At 50.8% G+C, this 21236-nt stretch overlaps 1 protein-coding gene across 1 annotated transcript in view; it reads left to right on the forward strand.

The window, feature by feature from the left end:
* The window catches only part of STPG4 (sperm-tail PG-rich repeat containing 4), a 39319-nt gene extending 28919 nt beyond the window's left edge, over window positions 1–10400 (forward strand). The window contains exons 6-7 of the mRNA XM_028104092.1: window positions 7682–7786; window positions 10284–10400. Coding sequence (XP_027959893.1) covers window positions 7682–7786; window positions 10284–10400 — 222 coding nt within the window. The remainder of the gene's footprint in view (window positions 1–7681; window positions 7787–10283) is intronic.
* The last annotated feature ends 10836 nt before the right edge of the window (window positions 10401–21236 follow it).

Here is a 21236-nt window from a genome sequence, read left to right on the forward strand (position 1 = left end):
AAAATCTTTAAAAAAAAAAAACGTTGTTACTTAAATAAAAATAGCGCCACTCACTACTACTTAATTAGGACTCAGTCATTCCCATGATTTGGGGCTTCCAGTGATTCGCTGAGCAGATTCTTTACAGTTATTAATTCTCACAGTTGTATATAAAGTGAAAAACAAGACATGCACACCTTTCCTGACAGTAGAAATAAAATCTTACAATGTCAAACGAAAACGAGTTTCTTTTATTTGATGTCAGAAATATTTCAAGATGTTTCTGTATTTTTTAAAACCTGACAAGCCTATAAAGAATAAGGAAAGGATTAGATAAACAGGAAAGTCTGTACCGATGGGAATGAGCGTTATATGATTTGTCTGTTTTAGTCACATTTAATAGCAGTTTGAAAAGGGGATAGCAGATCTGTGCCACACTCTCTGCATTAAAACTAGCACTCTGAAAGTATGCTGAATCATCCCAGCTGCTTTTGCATTTACGAAATTAGTTCAATTAAAAACTAAGCTGATAGTTTGAAATTCCACAAGGAACAGAATAATTAGTAAACATGGTCAGATTGAACCAAGTCAAACAGATTGAATCAAGTCAAACAGAAATTGATTTCTGCTTGAATGGAATCTGAAATATGATTAATGCTGGTCCCCGTCTCAATCTCCTCAAAGATGAGTTCACTTGTAAGTAACATTTTGGAAAAATATAACCTTTTAAATATAGCTACAGATGTACTAGGATTTTTTTTTTTTTATGAAAAGATATACTGGCAGTCTTTCTTTTTAAAAAAATTTGTGCAAATTTTCCAATAGTATTAACACCAGCAGAGTCATATATCCCTGTTTGGCTGCGAGCGTAAAGAATTTCCTGCTCTCCTTTCTTATAACAATTTCTTGACTGGGAACAGGAACAAGATGTAATAGGTAGGATTTTTTTTTTCAGTTGCAAGTGACAGAAGCCCATCCTGGACTGGCGTAAGCAAACAATTAAAACATAAAAGTGGCATGGAATTCCCTGGCGCACACAGCCTCTGGGACTTTTACCACTGACTTACCTTCCTCCGGCCTTTGCGCACGCTCTGTTTATGAGCTGGGCAGGAGGGGCCACGAGCAGTCCCAGGCGCACACCTGCCGGCCGGGGCACCTGAGTGTGAAAATGCAGGCTCTTTGGATTGGCCAGGCGACTGTCACGTGTCTGCCCTGGGCCAATCGCCGTGACCAGGAATGGCCCGCTCAGCCGAAGTTCCTCCGCTCAGGGACCGCCTGAGATTTGCAAGGCTGGTGGGGCTCCGGGGTCACCCAGAAAAGGGAGGATGGGCCAGTGAACACCCGCAGCAATGCTGAATTGCCTGGGGGTCCCCGGCAGGTGCATTCCTGCAAAAGCTGCCTTTTTATGGTGGGCAGGTTGGTGATCACTCAGTGTTGCCCGCTCACCGGGTCCCTACCGGGAACCCTAGACTGCCGTGGTTTCTCTCTCAGCAGGAATAAACAGTACTGAGCTACACTTGAGAGGTACGGTCAATTCCTGACTTAGCAAATGTGACTAACTTTTGGCCTGAAAATTTTGCGTCTACCCTACTCCACAGCACGCCATGTCTCCCTTCTTTCTTTCTCCTGTGAACTTGTAGACCAACAGTTACCGAATTCTAGAATTTCGGGAGTTGAGGACGCTCTGCCGCAGGCCTCCTCCTGAATTCCCAGAGAGGCAGCTCCAGCTTGTCTCTGTGCCCACCTCCACACAGGATTCTACTGTCCCTGCTGGGGCACCTGTTGTCTTTTTTGGGCAATGTATTCCAGCTATTACACACATGTCGCCAAATTGGGGGGAGATCCTTTTTACCACCCCATCTAATAATTTCTGTTTATGCTGCTTATTACTTGTGTTGTACATGTGTATAGATAGACATTTGGGGCCACACATTTTATTTCTGACCTTTTCTCTCTTCCAAGTATGATTCACTGAAAGTTGTGCCTAGGATCAATGGGGACAGACTATGTGCTTTTCCTAGGTTCCCTTTAGCTTTGTGGTTTTAAAGAAAGCTTAGAACTGAGCAGTGATACCTCCCAGCAGTGAGAGGCAAGGTCAGTAACTGGCTCTGGATCCCACAGCCCAGGCGCTCAAGCATTTGTTTGTAGCCCTCACCCAGCCTCACCTTCTCGGCTCTTACGTGGAGGGTGGTATGTTGTGAGCATCGGGTGACCAGAGTGGGTACTGGGCTAGAGGCGGCGCAGGGCTGGGCAGCTGCCCTGGCAGTGTCGAGGGACCAGCAGAGTTCTCAGTGGGCAGCGGTGGAGCCTGCTGCACCTGCTGCAGACCAGGCTGGAGAGCTGCCCCGAAACCTGCAAACCAGAGGCGGATGGCTTGCAGAGATTGGAAATACAAGGGTGACATTTAGCATTTTACACCTGCAGTTAAACTGTAAAACCATTCTTAGTGTTAATACACGTGTAAAAAATAATGAAGTGGTAACTGTCTGGAGAAAGTTGAATTTCAGGTCCCTAACTTTTTTTTTTTTTTGGATGGGAGCCTGTGCACATTTTATTTTATTTCTGCAATGCAGTGAATTTGTCTGAATGGTTAAAATGTATGTCATCTTCCTCCCTAAGTGGCTTTCCCTAACCTTTCCCATTACTGCTTCTGTACAGACCCTTCCTCCAGCCTCTTTGCCTGAAAACTCCACCCCCTCCTTACTCCTTAGGTCTTAGCTCATCTGTACTTCCTTAAGGGCTTCTCAGGCCCCTCAGACCAGATCAGTGTACCCTCTAACATGCTCTCCCATAGCATCCTGTGTGTCCTTTTGTGTCATATGCCACACATTTGTCATGTTTTTTGCAAGGCATATATATATATATTCCCTGCTAGAATGTAAGCCCAGTGGGAGTAAGGAACATGTCTATCTTGTCAACTAAGACTGAGTTCTGCTGCTAGGAACAGAGACCCCAAATAACAATCTTATAAGTGAGAGAAGAACATATTTCCGTCTTGCGTACATTTCCTTCAGTAGGCGGTTTAGGGCTGATGGGGCAATCCAGCAGCATCACATTTCTGCGTGCAGCTCTGCTAAGCGTGCTTCCATTCCCATGACCCCAGAGAGCTGAGAACATGGGACCAACCAACCGGGGGGGAGGGATGAATAAGCTGCCCTCTCCATAAGGATGCTCCGGAATTTGTACATACCTCTTCACCTCTGTCCTATTAGCCAAAAAATTAGTCACACGGTCACACCTAGCTTCAGGGGAAGCTGGGAAATGTAGCCTTTATGCTGGGTAGACATGTGCCCAGTTAAAAATTTTTCTAATACTAAGGGATAGAATGGGTATTGGGAGACAGTCGTATACCACTCTATTCCCAACTCCCAGCATGCTGCGTGGTGCACCGTATATTGGCCGAATGAAGAAATGAGCTGAGCACTTATGTATCCATTTGCTAGGGCTGCCATTACAAAGTACTACAAACTGAGTGGCTTAAACAACAGAAATTTATTGTCTCACGGTTCTAGAGGAAGTCCAAGATGGAGGTGCCAGCAGTGTTGGTTCCTTCTTATTGCTGTGAGGGAAAGTCTGTTCCGTTCCTCTCTCCTAGCTTTGGTGGTACACTGACAATCTTTGGCCTCCCTTGGTTTGTAGACCCCTGCCTTTGTCTTTGCATGGTGTTTTCCCTGTGTGCGTGTCTCTGTGCCCTAAATTCCCCTTTTGATAAAGGATAGCATTCATATAGGATGAGGGTCCATCCTAATGATCTCATCTTAACAATTACATCTGCAAGGACCCTATATCCATAGAGGGTCACATTCCGAGGTACTAGCAATTCAGAATTCACAGGAGCTATGAATTTTGGGGGGACACCATTCAACACAATAAAAATGTGTAGGGTCTGTGAATTTTGAGGGGATCACAATTCAACACATAATAACTTGGGATAATTTCATCTACCATCACACAGTCTTTCCAAGGTACCTGGCATTTTGCTGCTCTGGGATGCCCCCGAGTGATACACCCTTTAGTTCCAGAGCAGTGTGCTGTAGCCTAGCCAGTCCCACTCTCCCAGCCCCGGAGGAGAAGTGTGTTCTGTGGAGGCACGGCAGGGCTTACCAAAGGCCTACAAAGGTACTGAGTGTTACTGCCCATTGGGAAGCTCCTTCATGGTATGACCGGGTCCCGGGAGCACTCCGGAAAAGTCAGTAGGGCCCATGCATTCAATTTAGCCCTTTGTAGTAAGTGGGAAGTGGCCGCTCTTGGCACCCTCCTGCGGCCCGCTGAGATCATCCTTAGCACTTGGCACGGGCCAGAAACAGCAGGGCCTGGTGTAGAGTCTTGAAGCCAGGCAGTCAGCTCAGCCCTCCCTCAGCGCTGTCCTCACTCCTCACACCTTTGGGGATAAAAAGCATCCCAAAAGGGATAAACTCCTCTCAGGTTGAATATAGTATTTTATTCATTTGTGCCATCCCTATAGCTCCCGTTGGTTAAAGTGGCTCTTGAGTAGAAACTCGATGACTTTTTCAAAGAGAAGAGACTGTTATAATCATCTTGTCAGGAGGGTTGCGATGTAATCATGCCCCAAAGCAGAAGAATTGGTAACTATGAAAGTTTTCCTGTAGTTTATTTTGGCAGCAGGTCCTGGGACCCTAGGAATGTGACAGTTCTGTTGGCTCTTGGCACCGAATGTCAGTAGTCTTTGAAAGCGTAGCTTCGGGAAAAACCCAGAGTTGCCAAATCATGACCCTGGCAAAAACAAGGGTTAAGAAATGGCTCATCTGATTTGTGTGAGAGGTGCTTAGTACTGCCTGATGAACCTGGGTGCCGCCCGTCACCCATGCATCCCACATAATGTGAACCAAAGCTCCTGGTCATGCTCATTGATCCCCAGTAATTGAGGGAGCAGCCCTCCTAAGCATTCACACGTTCTTGTTTGAAACACCCTCCCATCGAACTGGATCCATTTCCTCAACCCACATTCTGAGCCATGCTGGACCATGCCGCCTTCCCTCCATTCCTGCTCTGCCCACTCACATTGTCCTCCGAAGTAGGGACTCTGCTGGGGCCGCTGTCCGCCCATTGCAGGATGTTGGCCCAATCATTATTTCTCACTTAGAACATTCCTGTGGCTTCTGGAATATGAATTTGGGCGTGTATCCACTTCCCTAATGTTGCCTTTTTTAAAAGATTCCATCAGACACGTGTGGGGCAAATAGCATGTAGTCATTTCTTTGTGCCCCAAGTCTTAGGCCCTTTGATTTAGATGACCAAGCCCCCACGCCCAAATAGGGAGGCTGCTGCATGGCACAGGCCTACATCAGTGCTTCGCCAAGCCTGGCACCTAGACTCCCAAGGAGCTCATGATTTGGAAACTCAGAAAGGGAAGCCACATCAGGCTTGGGGGAAAGGGGGCATGTGGGAGCATTTCTCAGCCATCCTGCAAGTGGCTGATGTAGGCAAGGAGTCAACGGAAGCACACTTAGCAGCATCTTTTGCCCCGGCTACCATTCTGGTGTGAAAGTACGGTATTTATTATGGCCAAACTAAGGGTGGGGTGGGGTGTTGCATAGACTGTTCCCGTCGGATTCCCCTGGATTTCTATGCTTTGGTTTTTATGGCTGCTCAGATTTCTCCAGTGGGAGCATAGAGGTCACTCCATACAGAGATCCTCACCCTTGTAGCAATCTCTGTCCCACATATGTATCAGTTCAAAGCATTACTGTTTTCATCTCTCTGCCGTGAGTTGTAGAATTAGGCGCATCCATCCCTTGATTTTCAGACTTCCGCTTGACTGTTAATAACAGATTCCATTCATGGAGGAGTAATTGAGAAGAGCAGCCCGAATGACACGGCTTTGCCACCCACAGGAGGAAACAAGGGAAAGCCTTGCTCTGAAATCCCTTGGAGGGTCTGCAGTTGGGCACCTGTTCTGCCGCATCTGATGGGCTCATTTGCGGCGCAGCCTTACCTATGAGAAAGATCTCACAGGACAGAGTTCTCTGTTCTAACCTTTTTGTTAATTTTATCTTTTTTCTCCTTTGCTCATTTTTCATGTTCGTTTATCTATACAGTAGGTATAATTTTTTTTCATATCTCAAGAGTGCTCAAGTCCATTGTAGAAAAATTAGAAAATGCAGTTAAGAAAAATAAAATTCTTTTTACACAACATGCTGCCACCTAGGGAAAACAGTCCGTGAACATTCCATTCCCCGTGTTTTTAGGCACTTTTTTTTTTTTTTAAGCTTGCATTTGCACTTAACACTATTTGGGAGTAGCTTTATGTCTGTAAAAATTCATCACTAGACAGCTGGATGGAAGAATCGCGATGTATTTAGACAGCCACACATTACTGGTCATTTAGTTGATTTCCAGTTTTCAATTTTTAGAATCAACAGTTGTGGTCAAATACTTGCACCCATTCTCAATTGTTTTCTTAGGACAAATTCCCAAATGTGGACTTGCTGAGTCAGAATAATAAACATACATCCTCTCTAACTTGGTATTGTAAAAACTTTAGATGTACGTACCACACAGACAAAATACTCCAGCGAGCCCCTGTGCACCCATTCAACAATTGTAGCTTCTGGTCAGTGTGTACTCCCACCCACTGCCCCTCGTCCCTGTGTGATTCAGGAACAGATCCGAGACATTATGCCAGAAAGATTCATTTCTATCAAATAGCACAGGTATTTGAAAATGGGAGAGGAAAAGTGAACCGTTAGAAAAAAAAATAAGAAGTTAACATCTTGTCCACATTACCCACTGCGATGTTTGGGCCCTTTCCATTTTCCCTGCCGTATGTGGGCTCAGGACTCTCCATTTGTCTTCGGATTGCTGAAGCAATCTGGTAACCAGCCTCCTTTCTCTCCCTCTGGATAGGTGTAGACATTTACAAGCCATTTTGTGTCTTGCCAAATTGCCCTCTAGAAAGGCTAATCAAATTTATACTTGCACCAGAATCATAGAGGAGTGTCCATGCTGGTGGTTAACATTTTGGATCTTTTCTTTTCCTTTCCTTTCCTTTCTTTTCTTTTTCCCCCTCTTTCCTTCCCCCTTCTTCCTTTCTTCTTTCTTCATGAATTTTTAGACCCCGAAACAAGAATCATATCCTTGTTTTAATTAGAACTTATTTGGTTATTAGTGAGCTTAAAGCTCCCCCACCCCCACCATTTCTATATGAACAGTTGTATTTCCTCTTTGTGAATTGCCTTTTACTAATTTTTCTATTAGGATGATTGTCTTTTAAAAATTGTGTTCATTTTATGTTAATGTCGTAGCGTTGTGCTTTTGTCAATGAATTGCTGTGAAGACTTGTTTGGACTAAGGTAACACATACTATACTCATGGGAAAGAATACGTGTGTTTTATAAAGCTAACAGCTCAATGTAGCAGTCATTAACAATCCGAAGGACAGGTATGGAGTGAGGCGCGCCAGTGTGGGGCGGCGGGTCTAGGCAGGACCGAGGGGGAGTTTTACAGGTCATTTAATCTTCAGTCTGAGACACCCACAAGGCAGGTAAAGCAGGTAAAGCAGGTATCATTCCCACTTCACAATGGCTTGTGCAAGGGCACACCTTCATATCTTCCAAACCCCAGTCTAGGGATTTTTCTACCATATCACAAATGATCTGTGCATTTATTTGTGGAAGGCAAATAAAGCATTAAAATATAACAAACATTAGTGATTATAAAAAACTCTTTTTTTCCCCTATAGCATGAAGGCCCAGGACCGGGTCATTACGACTTGAAAATACCTCCAGTAAATTCTGTTACTTCCTGTTTTCAATCCAAAGTACCTCGGTTCCTGCCCACTTGTTCTGTGAGTACTCTAAAAAGATGATGGTTGTAGGTTTTGTGACTGGGGTGGGGAGGGCAGTGGGGGTTGGGTTAGAGTTCTAGACAATTCTAGTGTGTATATATGTATCTAATTGCTTGTCGAGGTGGGAAAGAGCACAGAGCTCAAAAATCTGGCAAGCCCCCAGCCCGTTTCAGGCTCAGAGTGACTCCAGACCCAAAGGTGGTGGCAGACTTTTGGGTCCAGTTGACAACATCCAGCATAGTAATTAGCCATCAGTGTTATGACCTGGGTGCTCTGTGGGAAAACATGCTTAATGAACTGAGGCAAGCAGTGGGCAGTGGCTGGCCCCATCCATCTGCTGTTCTTTGTGTATGTGGCTTTCAGGGGTGTGTGTGTGGCTTCAGAGCAGAAACATTATTATTGGACCAAAGGGGACCATTAAGGCATGAGCCACCATCCTGCCCCCAAGAACTCAGGATAGACAGCAAAGGGGGTCAAGTCCCTGGAGAGACACAGGTACATCAGGGGAGCACTTGAGCCTCAGAGGCCTAGAGAGGACCAAGAAAAATTGCAAAAGCACAACATGGAGAACAGTGGCTATTTTTGTTAAAAAAAAAAAAATGCTGACAGTTTTCATTCCCATGGCCTTGTTGTTCCCAGTCTGCACCCCAGTTTGAGAGTCCCCAGAACTCACTGGTATGTAACCTTATTTGAGGTGGCTGGGGAGACAGAAATACAAGTTCTGCCTGTGAGAAAATGGGCCCATCCTGGGGGTTCAAGGAAGGGTGGCTGTCCCAGGCCGGCGTCTTGAGGATCTCACTCCAGAGCTACCAACTCTGGTGGTGGGTAGTGTGGTCTTCATCTGGAGGAATACTGGGGAGTCCCTGTTGGTGAAATTAAAAACAGACCCAACAGCAGGAGTTGGTGAGTCCCTCCCACAGATCCTCGCACCCTAGTGGCATTAGCACGATCCAGACACAGATTTCTGTCCAAGCTTACAGGGCTGGGCATCCTCGGGAAGTTGGAGTTATGCTAACCAAACTCCCAGGAAGCTGATAGAGAAGCCAGAAGTTGTAGCTTAAAGTAATTTACAAGTGTCCAGCAAGGGGACTGGTGTGTGGAGCCACTTGCTCTATGGGGTGTCTCCCCTTATAAGAAACTCTTCATCGGAGCCCAAGGACAATCCAAAGTTTGCTCAGTGACAGTGAAATCAGGGCCGGGGGATGGAGCCGGATGTTCTCAAGGTCTGAGAACCACCACTGGTAGCCTCCTGAGGGGTAGCCTTGTGGGACCGAGGCCCACAGACCTCCTGTTCTGTGGGCTGGCTTTCCAGGACTCCACATGCATGTTCCTTCCTCATTAATAGCACTAATAAAGGCTTCAGCTTCCTTTGACGTCTGGCCAGGACTTGATTAGATTTCCAGGGTGCTCCTCCGCTTTTGGCAAGGGAAACATCCTGTCATTTACAGCAGCTTTGGCAGGCAGCTGACTTCATCCACTCTGGGCTGACCACTCGGTCCCACTCTCAGGGTAATCCTATTTCTACCCTCTCCGTCTGCCGGAGAGATAACACACTGCAAAGAAGGATGGAAATGAGAAGCCCATGATAATAGGGAATAATACCAGCGCCGGTAGCTAATGTGCCGAGCTGTGTCTGCCAGCCTGGGGCTCTCTGTCCGGGAGGGCCTCCAGCAAGCCTCATTGCCTCATCTGTTGGGTGAGGCTGAGGAGGCCCAGGGCCCGGGGTCACACCAAGCCATTGGCGGTGGGGCGGTCAAAACCCTTCCCTGAGCCACACACTCAGACACCGATGCTTCAACAGACCCAAGATAAAATCCCTTTGGGCTTCAAGAACATGTACGTGCCCCCCAGCGTGGGAAATGCTGACCTAAGAAATCGAAGTCTTTGAGTCTATTAAAATGACATTCAGTTGAATTTGATCACTGTAGAAGCTTCATTGACATCACTGGCAAATTTTTTCAAGAATTTCATCCAAAGGAAAACATGACTTTTAAAAATGGGAACTCATAGATCCCTTGAGACTACTTTGGACCCTGAGGTCCCTTGAGGTACAGAAACCTGAGTTGAGGCTTTTGAAGTCAATCACCCAGGTTCAGAATCCATTTTCTGCAACCCCTTACCACTAGACTAGCCACTGAGGTGGCTAGAGGGGAGGAGAGTGGCGTTCCCAGGGACAGGAGCTGTCTGGGCAGAGTGCCCACTGAGAAAGTGTGCCTCGAGGGGCGGCTGGGATGTGAGCCCGCTGCCCCGCAGGCCTAGGCCAGAGTTTGCTCGTCGGCCCTTCTCGTGGCACCTCTGGAACCCTGCGGAAAGCCGCGGACAGGAGCAGGCCTCGGCTCCAAGGACGTGCTCCAAGTCGAGGGTGCCCTAGGCCACAGCGCGCTCAGGCGTGGCCCTTGTCCTTGCCAGTCACGGCTGAGCCCACGGCCGGGCTCAGGGGGCTCCAGAGCGTTGGTGTCCCGGTCTCATCAGTCCCTGTTTTCTGTTCTGTTTTCAGAAAACCCCCGGCCCAGGAGCATACAAGTCTTCAGTGCAATTCCCCAAGCAGGCCCCCACCGTAGCCAAAATGGGCCGAGAGAATAGCCTTTTCTTCAACAACACAATTGGCTTTTAAAATAAAGCCATCTTGGCCCTAAGCTGTTTTGAGTTTAGCACGTTCTTCTGTTTCGAAAATTCTATTTTCTGTCCTTTAGGATTGTTTAAACTACGGAACATCATCAACTGCCCAGGTGACCCTCCTGCCTGCCTCTCTGGAACAGTCCCAGCATAATTTCCAGTTCACTCTCGAAAGTGTCCTGGTTTGAATAATAAACTGGGCTCTCTCTGTTTATTGTCAAAGGATGTGTTCCAAGACACTGCCCCCGGGCTGCTCTTGGGGCAACTTGCACAGGCCCTGGTAATGTCCGGGCTGTGCTCTACGTGGCCATGGGCTCTCCAGCTGGGCCCCAACTGCATGAGGGCCATAATGCCTCCCAGCCTCATGGAGGAGTCCTTGGGGGTCAGCCTTCAAGGCCAAGCTGAGTGTGCCAGGATCCCGGCAGGTGGTTCTTTCTCTCTCTCAATTCCCTGGAAAGAATAATATTGATTCAACCCAATGGGTGTTTGTGGTTTTAAGTCAACAAAAATATTTGAGTGTCTGTGCCAGGTGCGTGCTGGGGTTGAGGAGTGTGTGTGTGTGTTGGGGGGCGGGGGATGAATAAGGCATGTGACTGAGTTTGGCGAGGGTTGTAGGGGAGACAGGCCAGAAAGGATATTTGGAGTAGTCCCTGGCTCCAGGAAGTCTTTGAAAGCTGTGCCATGTGGCTCCTTCCAGTCTCCTGTGTCTGAAGCTCAGGGGCTGCCCTCACATGATGGCAGTTCTGCTGGGAAGACAGGCCCTCGTGTCAGGAAGCTGTGAAGTCACTGCTCCTGGTTCGCAAAGGAGACCACAGGCAGGCAGAGCAGGGATGAGGCCGCACGGCCATGAGCGGGGAACGACAGCCGCATGCAAGGGGCCTGGAGGCTGAGATGCACAGAAAGGAGAGGGAGGAAGGTCAAGGGCAAGGCCCCTGTGTGGGTGAATAGCAGGAATAAACATTTGCTGGAGGGGGACGGAGTGGGCCTGGTCCAACGAGGTGGGGGTGCCATGAAGGTGGGGGTGCCATGAGAGTGGGAGGGAGTTGGGCAGGGCTTGGTCAGAAGCCGGGGCCCCAGGCAGCCCTGCATGCGGGGAAGACCTGCTCAGGGAGCCCCAGCTAGACACACCCCCACGCATGACAGCGGGTATCTGGTTGGAGAGATTTCAGGATCATTAATAAATGAAGGGGATCTTTTTTTTTTAATTAAAAAAAACTAATATAAATGCTTACATTTTGTGGTTTTTTTAAAAAGATTTTATTTATTTGATAGAGACAGCGAGAGAGGGAACACAAGCAGGGGGAGTGGGAGAGGGAGAAGCAGGCTCAGGGAGCCCCACACGGGGCCCGATCCCAGGACCCTGGGATCATGACCGGAGCCGAAGGCAGATGCCCAATGGACTGAGCCACCCAGGTGCCCCTATTTTGTTGTATTTTAAAAAGGGAACCATGCCCCCATCTCTCTTCCCTAGCCTTACATAATTATAAGCCTTATAAAAGGGGTGTTGGAGGCAAGAAAAGGAAGGTTGTCATCTCAGTGAATTTATTCAAGTTTCTCATTTGTTGGTGAAACTCCCCGTGTTGTGTTCTTTCAGAATAGAGAAGAGCTACTTGGAAGATCAGACGTGTCTCCGGGGGGGTGGCTGATCTTGTCCCACTTTGATCAGAAGATGGCTGCAGGGCGGCTAGTTCCAAATTTTATTCTCCAAGTGGGTCAGAGTCCCCTGCAGGGTCAGAAAGTAACAGCGGGCAGTTCTGAGAGGGGGTTTTCTCTAGGAAGCGGTGGCTCAGGTTGCCCCTGGTGCTCAGGGAAAGCGGTTGGTTCTAGAAAGCGAGAGAGGCAAGAGGTGGTCACGTCTGTCTGGGGGCTCGTGGATGGAAAGTGAGAGGAACCTCTCATACCAGCAAGAGGTGTAAGTACGTAGGGGTACCTCCCTGACAGAGTGGGAGCCGGGGCTGCCTCGGTCTCCCCGCTGCTTCTCTCTCAAGCCTGCTTCTGTTCCCTTGCAGGGCCAACCTTTGCTGTCTCTTCACGTGTATAAGACCTATGTGGCCACTCTACCCCCTCCTCACTTCACTTCCCAAGCCAACACGCTGAAAAGAATGTCAGCAGCCCCTCTTTGTTCCAGGATCTGGTTCCCAGGGGAGAGACTCCAGCTGGCCAGCTTGGATCAGGGTCCGCCCCTGGGCCCTTCAGCTGTGGCCAAGAGGGTCGGGGACCCTTGGTGTGGACACAGCTGAGGGGCCCAGCTGTACGGAGTGAGTGTAATTGGGGTGGAGGGCAGTTCTTTGGATTCTAGAAGGGAATGAAGACGCTTTGAGAATAAGGAAGGGAGGGGGTCTTTACCCGCCTGCTGGGAGGTGGTTGGAGAGGCTTACAGAGACTTCCCCTGGAGGTAAAACCACTGGAGTACATTCTGCAGGGCCATCTGGACCCCCTTGTGTTTCGTTTTCATTCGCCAGGCTTTGCCTTTGGCTCCCGTGACTGTCTGTCTTTCTGGAGCTGGGGCTACCTCAGCCCGGCCTGCCTTACCAGTCTTGCCATCTGCCTGTAAAGCAACACTCACCCTCCTTGGTGATTCTAGATGGTAAGACAGTGACTCCGACCTGGGATATTAGCAGGGGGGCTGGTGGGGACAAGGTGGTGAGAAAGGCAATGTTTTACTTCTTTGGCGTATTCCAGTTTGTTTGTTTATTTATTTATTTATTGAGAGAGAATGGTAGAGAGAGAGCATGAGAGAGGGAGGAAGGTCAGAGGGAGAAGCAGACCCCCCGCTGAGCAGGGAGCCTGATGCGGGACTCGATCTGGGGACTCCGGGATCATGACCCGAGCCGAAGGCAGTCGCTCAACCACCTGAGCCACCCAGGCGCCCGTATTCCAGTATTTTTTACAGTATTTCCTACAAGGAGGCAGAGGCTTTCCCAAAGAGACCAGAGGAACTCTGGATGGCTTTTTCCTGCCACAAGCCCCCAAACTGAGACAGTATCTGAAGAGCAGGGCCTCCTCCTGTTCTTTCCAAGATGGAGAGACTGGACAGACCTGGGTTGACTTTGAGCTTCAGCTCTGAGATTGGGATATTCACACCTAGCAACGAGGGCTGCTGTGTGCATCAAATGACATGTCCAGAAGGGCTTAGAAAAGCCCTAGAGCGCCGCGGAGGGAAGGGACCGTGGTGCCTGCCCTAAGCCCCTTGTCCCTCCCCCATCGACTGTTGTGACACAGCTTCTCGAGGCCCCTGTGGTGGCATGCCTGACCATCCTCTGTTCCTCTCCCCTCCCACCCACCCACCCGCAACTGCCCTCTGAATCTGGCTTCAACCAGAGGGCACGGCTCTTCGTGGCTGCAAATATCTTCTACCGTTTCCATGTGAAATTCTCTCTCCATTAAGTCAGAGCATGTCAGAAGTCACAGCACTGGTGGGGACAGCTTGTCCTCCCCTGTCTGCTCTCTTTCCCTTATTCCTCACCCCTACTGCTCTCTGAACCTACAGGGGACACCTTACAGACCTGGAGGCCAAGGGCCACAGGTTGCTTGGGAGCCAGGCCCCGCCTCCAGCATCATCTCTCACCTGCTTCATGCCACTGACCTCTGCAGCACAGAGCCACCTGGACTCAGGGCCCCAGGCCTGGATTATTTTGAAAGCCCTGTTCTCTTGAAAACATAGTTCAAAATCTGTAAGTTCAGAATCAGTGGTTCTAAGCTGCATTTTAGAATCCCCTAGGGAACCTTTAAAAAAAATCTTGGTGCTGGGCAGCTCCCAGACAGATCACATGAAACTCTCTGGGGGTAGGACTTAGGCCCAGTATTTTTTTTTTTTTTAGGATTTTTTTATTTTATTTGTTTGACAGAGAGAGAGCACAAGTAGGCAGAGAGGCAGGCAGAGGGAGAGGGAGAGGGAGAAGCAGGCTCTCTGCTGAGCAGGGAGCCCGACGTGGGGCTCCATCCCAGGACCCCGGGATCATGACCTGAGCCTAAGGCAGCCGCTTAACCGAGCCACCCAGGCGCCCCTAGGCCCAGTACTTTTTTTTTTAAATACTTCCCCCCTCCCCCCCGCCGCTGACGCCAGGTGACTCTGATGAGCGGCCCAAGTTGAGGACTACTGCTAAGAGGGGATGAAGGCACCATCACCAATAACTCTGTGCGGGGCAAGGGTAGTTTTCCCAACCCTAGAGGTTTAAGGGGAAGAGAGCGCCAGCTATGAAGAAGAGATTGACCCATATTAGCATCTGGCGGAGGCCTGAGGGAAGAGAATGGCACGGGGCTGGTCATTCTGGGTGAAACTAGTACCTGGAGTGTCATTAGGTAGAGCTTGTCCTGGGTAGAAAGGACCACAGGAGCCTTGCACCCAGGCACGTCTCACCAGCCCGACTCTTCGGCGGGGCTCCTCACAGACCTTTGGTTTTGGCCAAGGGCAAGGCTGCAGGCATGCAGAGCCTGTGGGGCCCAAAGGGCGGGATTCGGGCTCTAGATTCAGGACCACAGGGGCTGGGTGGGCTTGTGGGGACCAGTGCCAGAGACGCGGAGCCTGGCCCGGCTTACCTGCAGCCTCCCCAGAGAAGAGACAACCCGGATGGCAGGAGGAGCCAAGTCTGCACCCGTGGAGGCTGGGAGGTTGGGTGTGGTGAGTTAGCAAGGGAGGCGAGAGAGCTGAGACACAGAAGTTGGGAAGGAGGGGTAGCCAGAGATAGGGAAGGCGCAGGGGGTGGACACGTGGAGAATCATCTCCCAGTGGGTGCTTCTCGTGGCCTTGTGAACCATACCCTTAGCCAGATCAGTGCCCAGGAAAAGGTGTTACCCTTCTAGAGAGTTGTAGGGGCTCAGAGAGGCCCAACCAGCAGCCCGGGAGGTAGCGACGTGGCTGCTTTGGGTGGGAATGTGGCTTAGTACCTGAGAACTGCAGGCAGGATGGTGGGCTCAGGCCCCCCGACGCTGCATTTCTGGTCAGCAGAGCAGGCTAGGCAGGGACAGGAGGCAGGGATTGACCAGGCATTCCATTCAGTTCACCCCGGTGGGACGGAGAGGCCCGGGACGGGGGCAGGGTGGGACAGCAAGGCAGTGTGCTGAGAGATGTTTGGGTCGCAGATGGAGCTCAGGCTGGCCACTGCTCCCTCGTCCTTTTTCCGAAGTCCCAGAGCTCAGAGGTCCTGCCTGGCAACTGAGGGCCATCAAGGAGAAAGGAAGATGCTGGAGATTCCCGTGTTCAACAGGGCCGGAGGAGACACGTGGAAACATGCCAGGCAGGGTCACGCCCGTTGAGGCTTCGAATCCCCACCCCCTCCCGGGCTGGGCATGGGAGCTGGACCGCACAGTACCCCTGAGCCCATGTGCCCAACCCTGGACCTGGGGGAGCCTTCACCAAGCTGTTTACATTAGTTTCCTGTGCCTTTTCCCGTAGACTTTGTTGCTTCAAACAACACAGACTTACTGTCTTATGGTTCTGGAGGTGAGACGTCTCCACATCAGTCTCACTGGGCTCAAGTCAGGGTGTTGGCAAGGTTGGTTCCCTTCAGAGGAGGCTCTGGGGGAAAAATCTGTGTCCTTGTCTTTTTCAGTTTCTAGAGACCACCCACCTTCCTTTGCTCATGGCTTCTTCCTCAAATTTTACTCCAAACTCCTGTTCCCAGCACGCCCACTCCTGACTCTGACCCTCCTGCTTTCCTCTTGTAAGGATCCCTGTGATTGTATCAGCTTCACCTGGATAATCCAGACACTGTCCCCTTCTCAGGATCCTTAACTTAATCATGTTTGCAAAGTCCCTTTACCACGGAGGAGAATAGGGTACCTGGCTCAGTCCATAGAGCATAGGGCTCTTGATCTTGGGGTCGCGAATTCAAGCCCCACGTTGGGTGTAGGGATTGCTTAAATAAATAAACTTAAAGAAAATCTTAAAAACAAACAAACAAACCTGTAGGAGAACATATTCCCAGGTCCTGGGGATTAGGACACAGACACCTTTGTGGGGGACGTTATTCCTGCCTTCACACCGTCTGTCTAACCTGTAGCTGGGATAGGGAGGGAGGCATCCTTCTGCCGGAAGTACTCCCCGCACCCCACCCTTGGTGTGCTAACCCCAAGCACCCTCTCCCGTCTTCCCGAGGCTGGTTGGGTGCCTCTCATAAATGCCCCGGCAGTTCCCAAATACTGGCCCGAGGCCAACGTTGGACTGTGGGCTCCTACTGGGGCATCAGTGAATTTCCCAGTGCCTGGAACAGCGCTAGCACATAGTAGATGCTCACTGAATACTACATGTGCTCCAAGATACACAATTATCCTTTAGGAAACGGACAAGTTTTGTATAAAATATGTTATGGAAGTTCCTTTGAGTATTTTGGACCACAAAGAATTATTTAGTGAATGGCTGTTAGCCTGAATAGCCTTAGATGTTGCTGGTGTTGGGTGCTGACAGAAGTCATCTGATGAAATAAGTTTTTAAAAAAGAGGAGGTAAAGAAATTGAGTACTGAGTTAGAAGTCCTTCCTGGAGGTATGATCGTAAGGTTGCAGGTGTTAGACATTATAAACAAGCTCTCGCTAGATCACTTAAGAGGTAATTGTGTTAAAAGTTGCATTATGGGAAGTGGGGTGGGCAGAGGGGGTGGTCTCCCCTTAGTGTTTTACAGAAGGTACTTCTAGCTCCAGATAAAATTTCCAGTGGCCACATTATTCCAGGATTTTAAAAGCGCCCTATCTTTTTTTATTGTTTTAATTTTAGTATAGTTAACGTACAGTGTTTATGTTAGTTTCAGGTATAGTAAAAGTACCCTGCCTTAAATAACTTACATGGAAATGAAAATGAAGCGTCTGGAAAATTGTGTCCAATGACCCACATATCTACAGTGTAGGTGAAGATCATAATGGTGAAGATGCATATTTCTATACTAATTTATAGAGTAGGATTAAATACACGTGTAACTTTATTAAGAAGATAAAATGGATTGGGCCCAACTGCAGGCCCGTGAGCAGCCATAGGAGACTCAGGAGGCCTGTGGCCCTTTGCGGAAACCCTGCCTTAGCCACCCCCAGGATAAAGCGCTGGGATGGCATGGGGGTCAGGTGAGAGGGAAGGCTAAGGTCAGCCTGTGGGTGGGGACAAGGTGGCCTTGCTCTGCATTTGCACCCCAAGCCTCCCAGGGGCAGAAGAGCCTCCCTAGAGCCCAGCTGGTCCCATGCATGAGGCTGCTAGGGGCAACCCTAGCAAAGAGTAGGCGTAGCTGAGGCCAAGTGTGGGGGATGCGGGGGCTGCACTCAGGAGGAATAACCCAACTGGGCCTGTGCCTGCCTGGGTGTTCTGACAAAGTGTAAGGGTCCCCTAAGAGGATGGTGGGAGGTGGGTAGTGGGGAAGGAAGGAGAGATACTTCGGGAAGGTGTGGGAATTGGGTCCTGAAGAATGAGGGGCATGGAGTGAGCCCCAACAGGAATTCGGGGAAGAGGCCCTTCAGGGGTGGGTCTTTGAGGCCACAGGAAATCTGGCAGAGGCATAGGAGGAAGAAAAAGGGAGGAGGAGAAAGAAAGAGCAAGGCCCCAGGAGAGTGCTGCTCCCAGCTGAGAAAAGAAGCTGTCTGGCTGCAGGATGGTGCCCTGGCCCCAGCCCAGCCCAGCCTCCGTGGGCACACCCCCGGCTTGCATTGGGCCAGGCCCCTGAAGCCCCTGCACTCTTGGCGGGTGCTCTCAGGGTTGAGGGGGGAGTGTGAGCCATATGGGCGGCCACCACCCATAGCCACTGAGCCCTGGGCCTTGCTGGGGAATGGGGTAGTGAGCTGTGGGCCCCTGGGCGGAAGACCAGAGTGCGAGGGAACCTGGAACAGGTTTTTGGCCTGTTCCTCTGGGCCCCAGGCCGAAGCATTTGAGATCACAGTTACAGATGGGCAGTCTTGACCTCAGAGTCAGGCTGCAAGGGCTAGAAAGTTTGCTCTGGAGAGAACGGAGCTCTAGGGCCTCTACCATCTTTTGGCCCCTGGGAGAGGGGGCGTCTCTCTTCTTTTAATCTGAGAGCTCTGTCTTTGCGGAAATTCACCTGCTCCTAACTTCCTGCCCCTAGCAACCTGCTGCCCTCCTTCCGTCTGCCCCACGGCTTCTGCTCTTTCCAGCTTCTGCTCCATCACCGGCTGCTTCCCCCATCCTCGGTGCCACATTCCTGCCTCAGAGGCCAGACCCTCGGCGGACTTTAGCGATGTCACTGTCACGAAAGGCAAAGAGAGGCAAAAGGAAACGAGAGAGATAGGACAACCAAGTGGAGTGCGTGCTCTGGGGCTGGAGGAAAGCAGCGCTCCAAAGAGCACGAGCGACCAACTGGCGTATGGATGGGATGGGGGATAAAATAGCGGGTCAGTGTTAAATCTCCTCATTTGTTAACCGTGCTGTGCTTACCTAAGACAATGACCTTTGTTCTTTGCAAACACACTGAAGTATTAAGGGGTAGAGGGGCATGATTTAAGCAACCTATGCTCAGACGGTTCAGAAAAAAAAATAAGTAACAATACATGTTTTTATGTTTTTTTTTTAAAGATTTTATTTATTTATTCGAGAGAGAGACAATGAGAGATAGAGACCACGAGAGGGAAGAGGGTCAGAGGGAGAAGCAGACTCCCCGCCGACCAGGGAGCCCGATGCGAGACTCGATCCCAGGACCCCGGGATCATGACCTGAGCCGAAGGCAGTCGCTTAACCAACTGAGCCACCCCAGGCGCCCACAATACGTGTTTTTAAAAGAAGTCCCCAAATGGGGGCGCCTGGGTGGCTCAGTCGTTGGGCGTCTGCCTTTGGCTCAGGTCATGATCCCGGGGTCCTGGGATCGAGTCTCGCATCGGGCTCCCTGGTCGGTGGGCAGCCTGCTTCTCCCTCTCCCTCTCCCTCTATCTACCCTTCCCCCCTGCTCTCATGTTCTCTCTCTCCCTCTCTCAAATAAATAAAATCTTTTTAAAAAAGTCCACAATGACAGTTAAGGGAGGAAGAGAATAAGAGGGGGAGAGAGTGAGAGAGAACAGGAGAACGGTGACAGCACCAGACTGTGGGCCCGTCCACAGATGAGGAGCCTGGGTGGTGGAGCCCACACATGGTCCCGTCAGCCGGCAGGCAGGGCAGTGGCGTCACAGGGCCCAACACACAGCTCCTGTGGTGAGCCTGTCATGTTTCCGGGCTGCCTGGCATCTTCTGAACCCCCCTGGTAGTTGGGGACCTTCCAGCCTCTTGAGTGACCTTCGCTTAAGGCGTGTCCTCTACGGCCGCAGCCCTGAGCATCACCCATTCCTCCTCACCGAAGCCGGGGCCCAGGCCTCCAGGCAGTGGGGTGTCACTGCGGCACCCCTGGACCTGTGTGTCGCCCCCCAGTGATGTGTGTTCCCGTGCACCGCAGAGGGGTCAGGGCGCTGCCACGGGGCGGGCACTTACGTTGGCTCTCGCCAGGGCCGGCGAGTGGGTGCTGTGCCGGGTCCTCGGAGAGGGGGGGCTGTGGCCGGCGCGGGCTGTCAGCCAGGACCTAGGTTCTCAGGCACCGTGACCTCTCCACTTTCATGGGGACCAAGCCCACCTGCCAGGGCTGTTGACTACCAAAGGGGCAACGTGACAAGCATGTACATTGTGGAGCGCAGGCAGAACACTGCTAAAGGCTGCCCCCTCCATGCTACAAGATGAGCCAGTTTGCGGGAGAGCTGTGCCTCGGAGCCCGGGCTGGCTGCAGATTTCCGTCAGAGAAGCCAGATTGTGGCTGCTTTTGCCCCAGGTCCATGCCCTGCAGTTACTGCTCTCGGGCCCTGGAAGCTCCCCCTTGTCTCTCTCCTGGAGGTACCTCCAGTGGTCTCTGTCCTTTGTAACTGTTAAGAGTCTGATAAAAACTACAAGGAGTTTCTGGCGGGGGACAGACAGTATACTGTCTCCATCACTGCCTTCCTGGCCTCCACATCCTTCAGATCAGTCTCCTGGGGGCTGGTCCCACAGGTCGCTTGTGTGTGAGGCCCCCTGATTATGGGCTGCCGTCAAGGGCTGGCAGCGTGGGCGTTGGGGGGGGGGGGGGTTCGTTTAGCTGGAAGCTTCTCAAGGCCCAGAAATATTTGCATGGTGATGACATCTGAGTGCCCAGTGGGGGAGCGAATGCAACAATGAGCACTTTGGTATCAGGAGTCTGGGTGTTGGTGGCTGAAATTCCATTCATATTTATGCCTGTAGATAAACACTATTAATACTGAAGGGCTGTGTCCTAGAGCGTGCCGGGGCGGAGGGGAGGGTGCTGGAGGTCCATGGGGGCGACAGTGCAACCCTGAGTCTTGTCCCCAGACCCCAGCCCTTGTTCCGGCACCATGGATCGGACACGGGGTGTTGTGAACAAGGGGTGTCTGCAGACGGGAACTGGGAGGTCAGGAAACGCCTGGGTCTCCCCTACTGCCTGACTCTCCAACATCTGACCAAGGTCAGCTCGTGTCTGGAGTAGGAAGGCCTCCCCCTCCCTTCCTCCATTCACTTCTTTGTAGGATGAGCACACCATGTGACACCACCTATGGCCTCAGGCAGTCTTTAATTGTCACTGCAAGGGTCCTTGAGCTGGGGGTCAGGGTGAGAAAGAAGACGGAGTGTGTTTTCCCAAAGCATCACAGTGAAAGGGAAGCTGGGCCCCCACCAGCTCCAAAAAGGGCCCTTCCTCCCTGGAACAGCAAGGCCATCCCCCCAAGAATAGGGCTGAGGGTGGGGGTAGAGGCAGACAGACCCCCGAGAGACCGTGGGAGTGGGAAGTTCTTGCGGGGGGCCAGGCCAAGCCCTCGGGGAAGCCTCTAGAGCAGCTCTCTTCCAAGTGGGTAGGGCTGCAGCTCTGGGGGTGCACCCAATGATCCCTTTGGGCACACGA

The sequence above is a fragment of the Eumetopias jubatus genome, unplaced genomic scaffold (genome assembly GCF_037043125.1).
Source record: "Eumetopias jubatus isolate StellerSeaLion01/CBP00866 unplaced genomic scaffold, mEumJub1_p1.0 scaffold_9, whole genome shotgun sequence".
Lineage (NCBI taxonomy): Eukaryota > Metazoa > Chordata > Mammalia > Carnivora > Otariidae > Eumetopias > Eumetopias jubatus.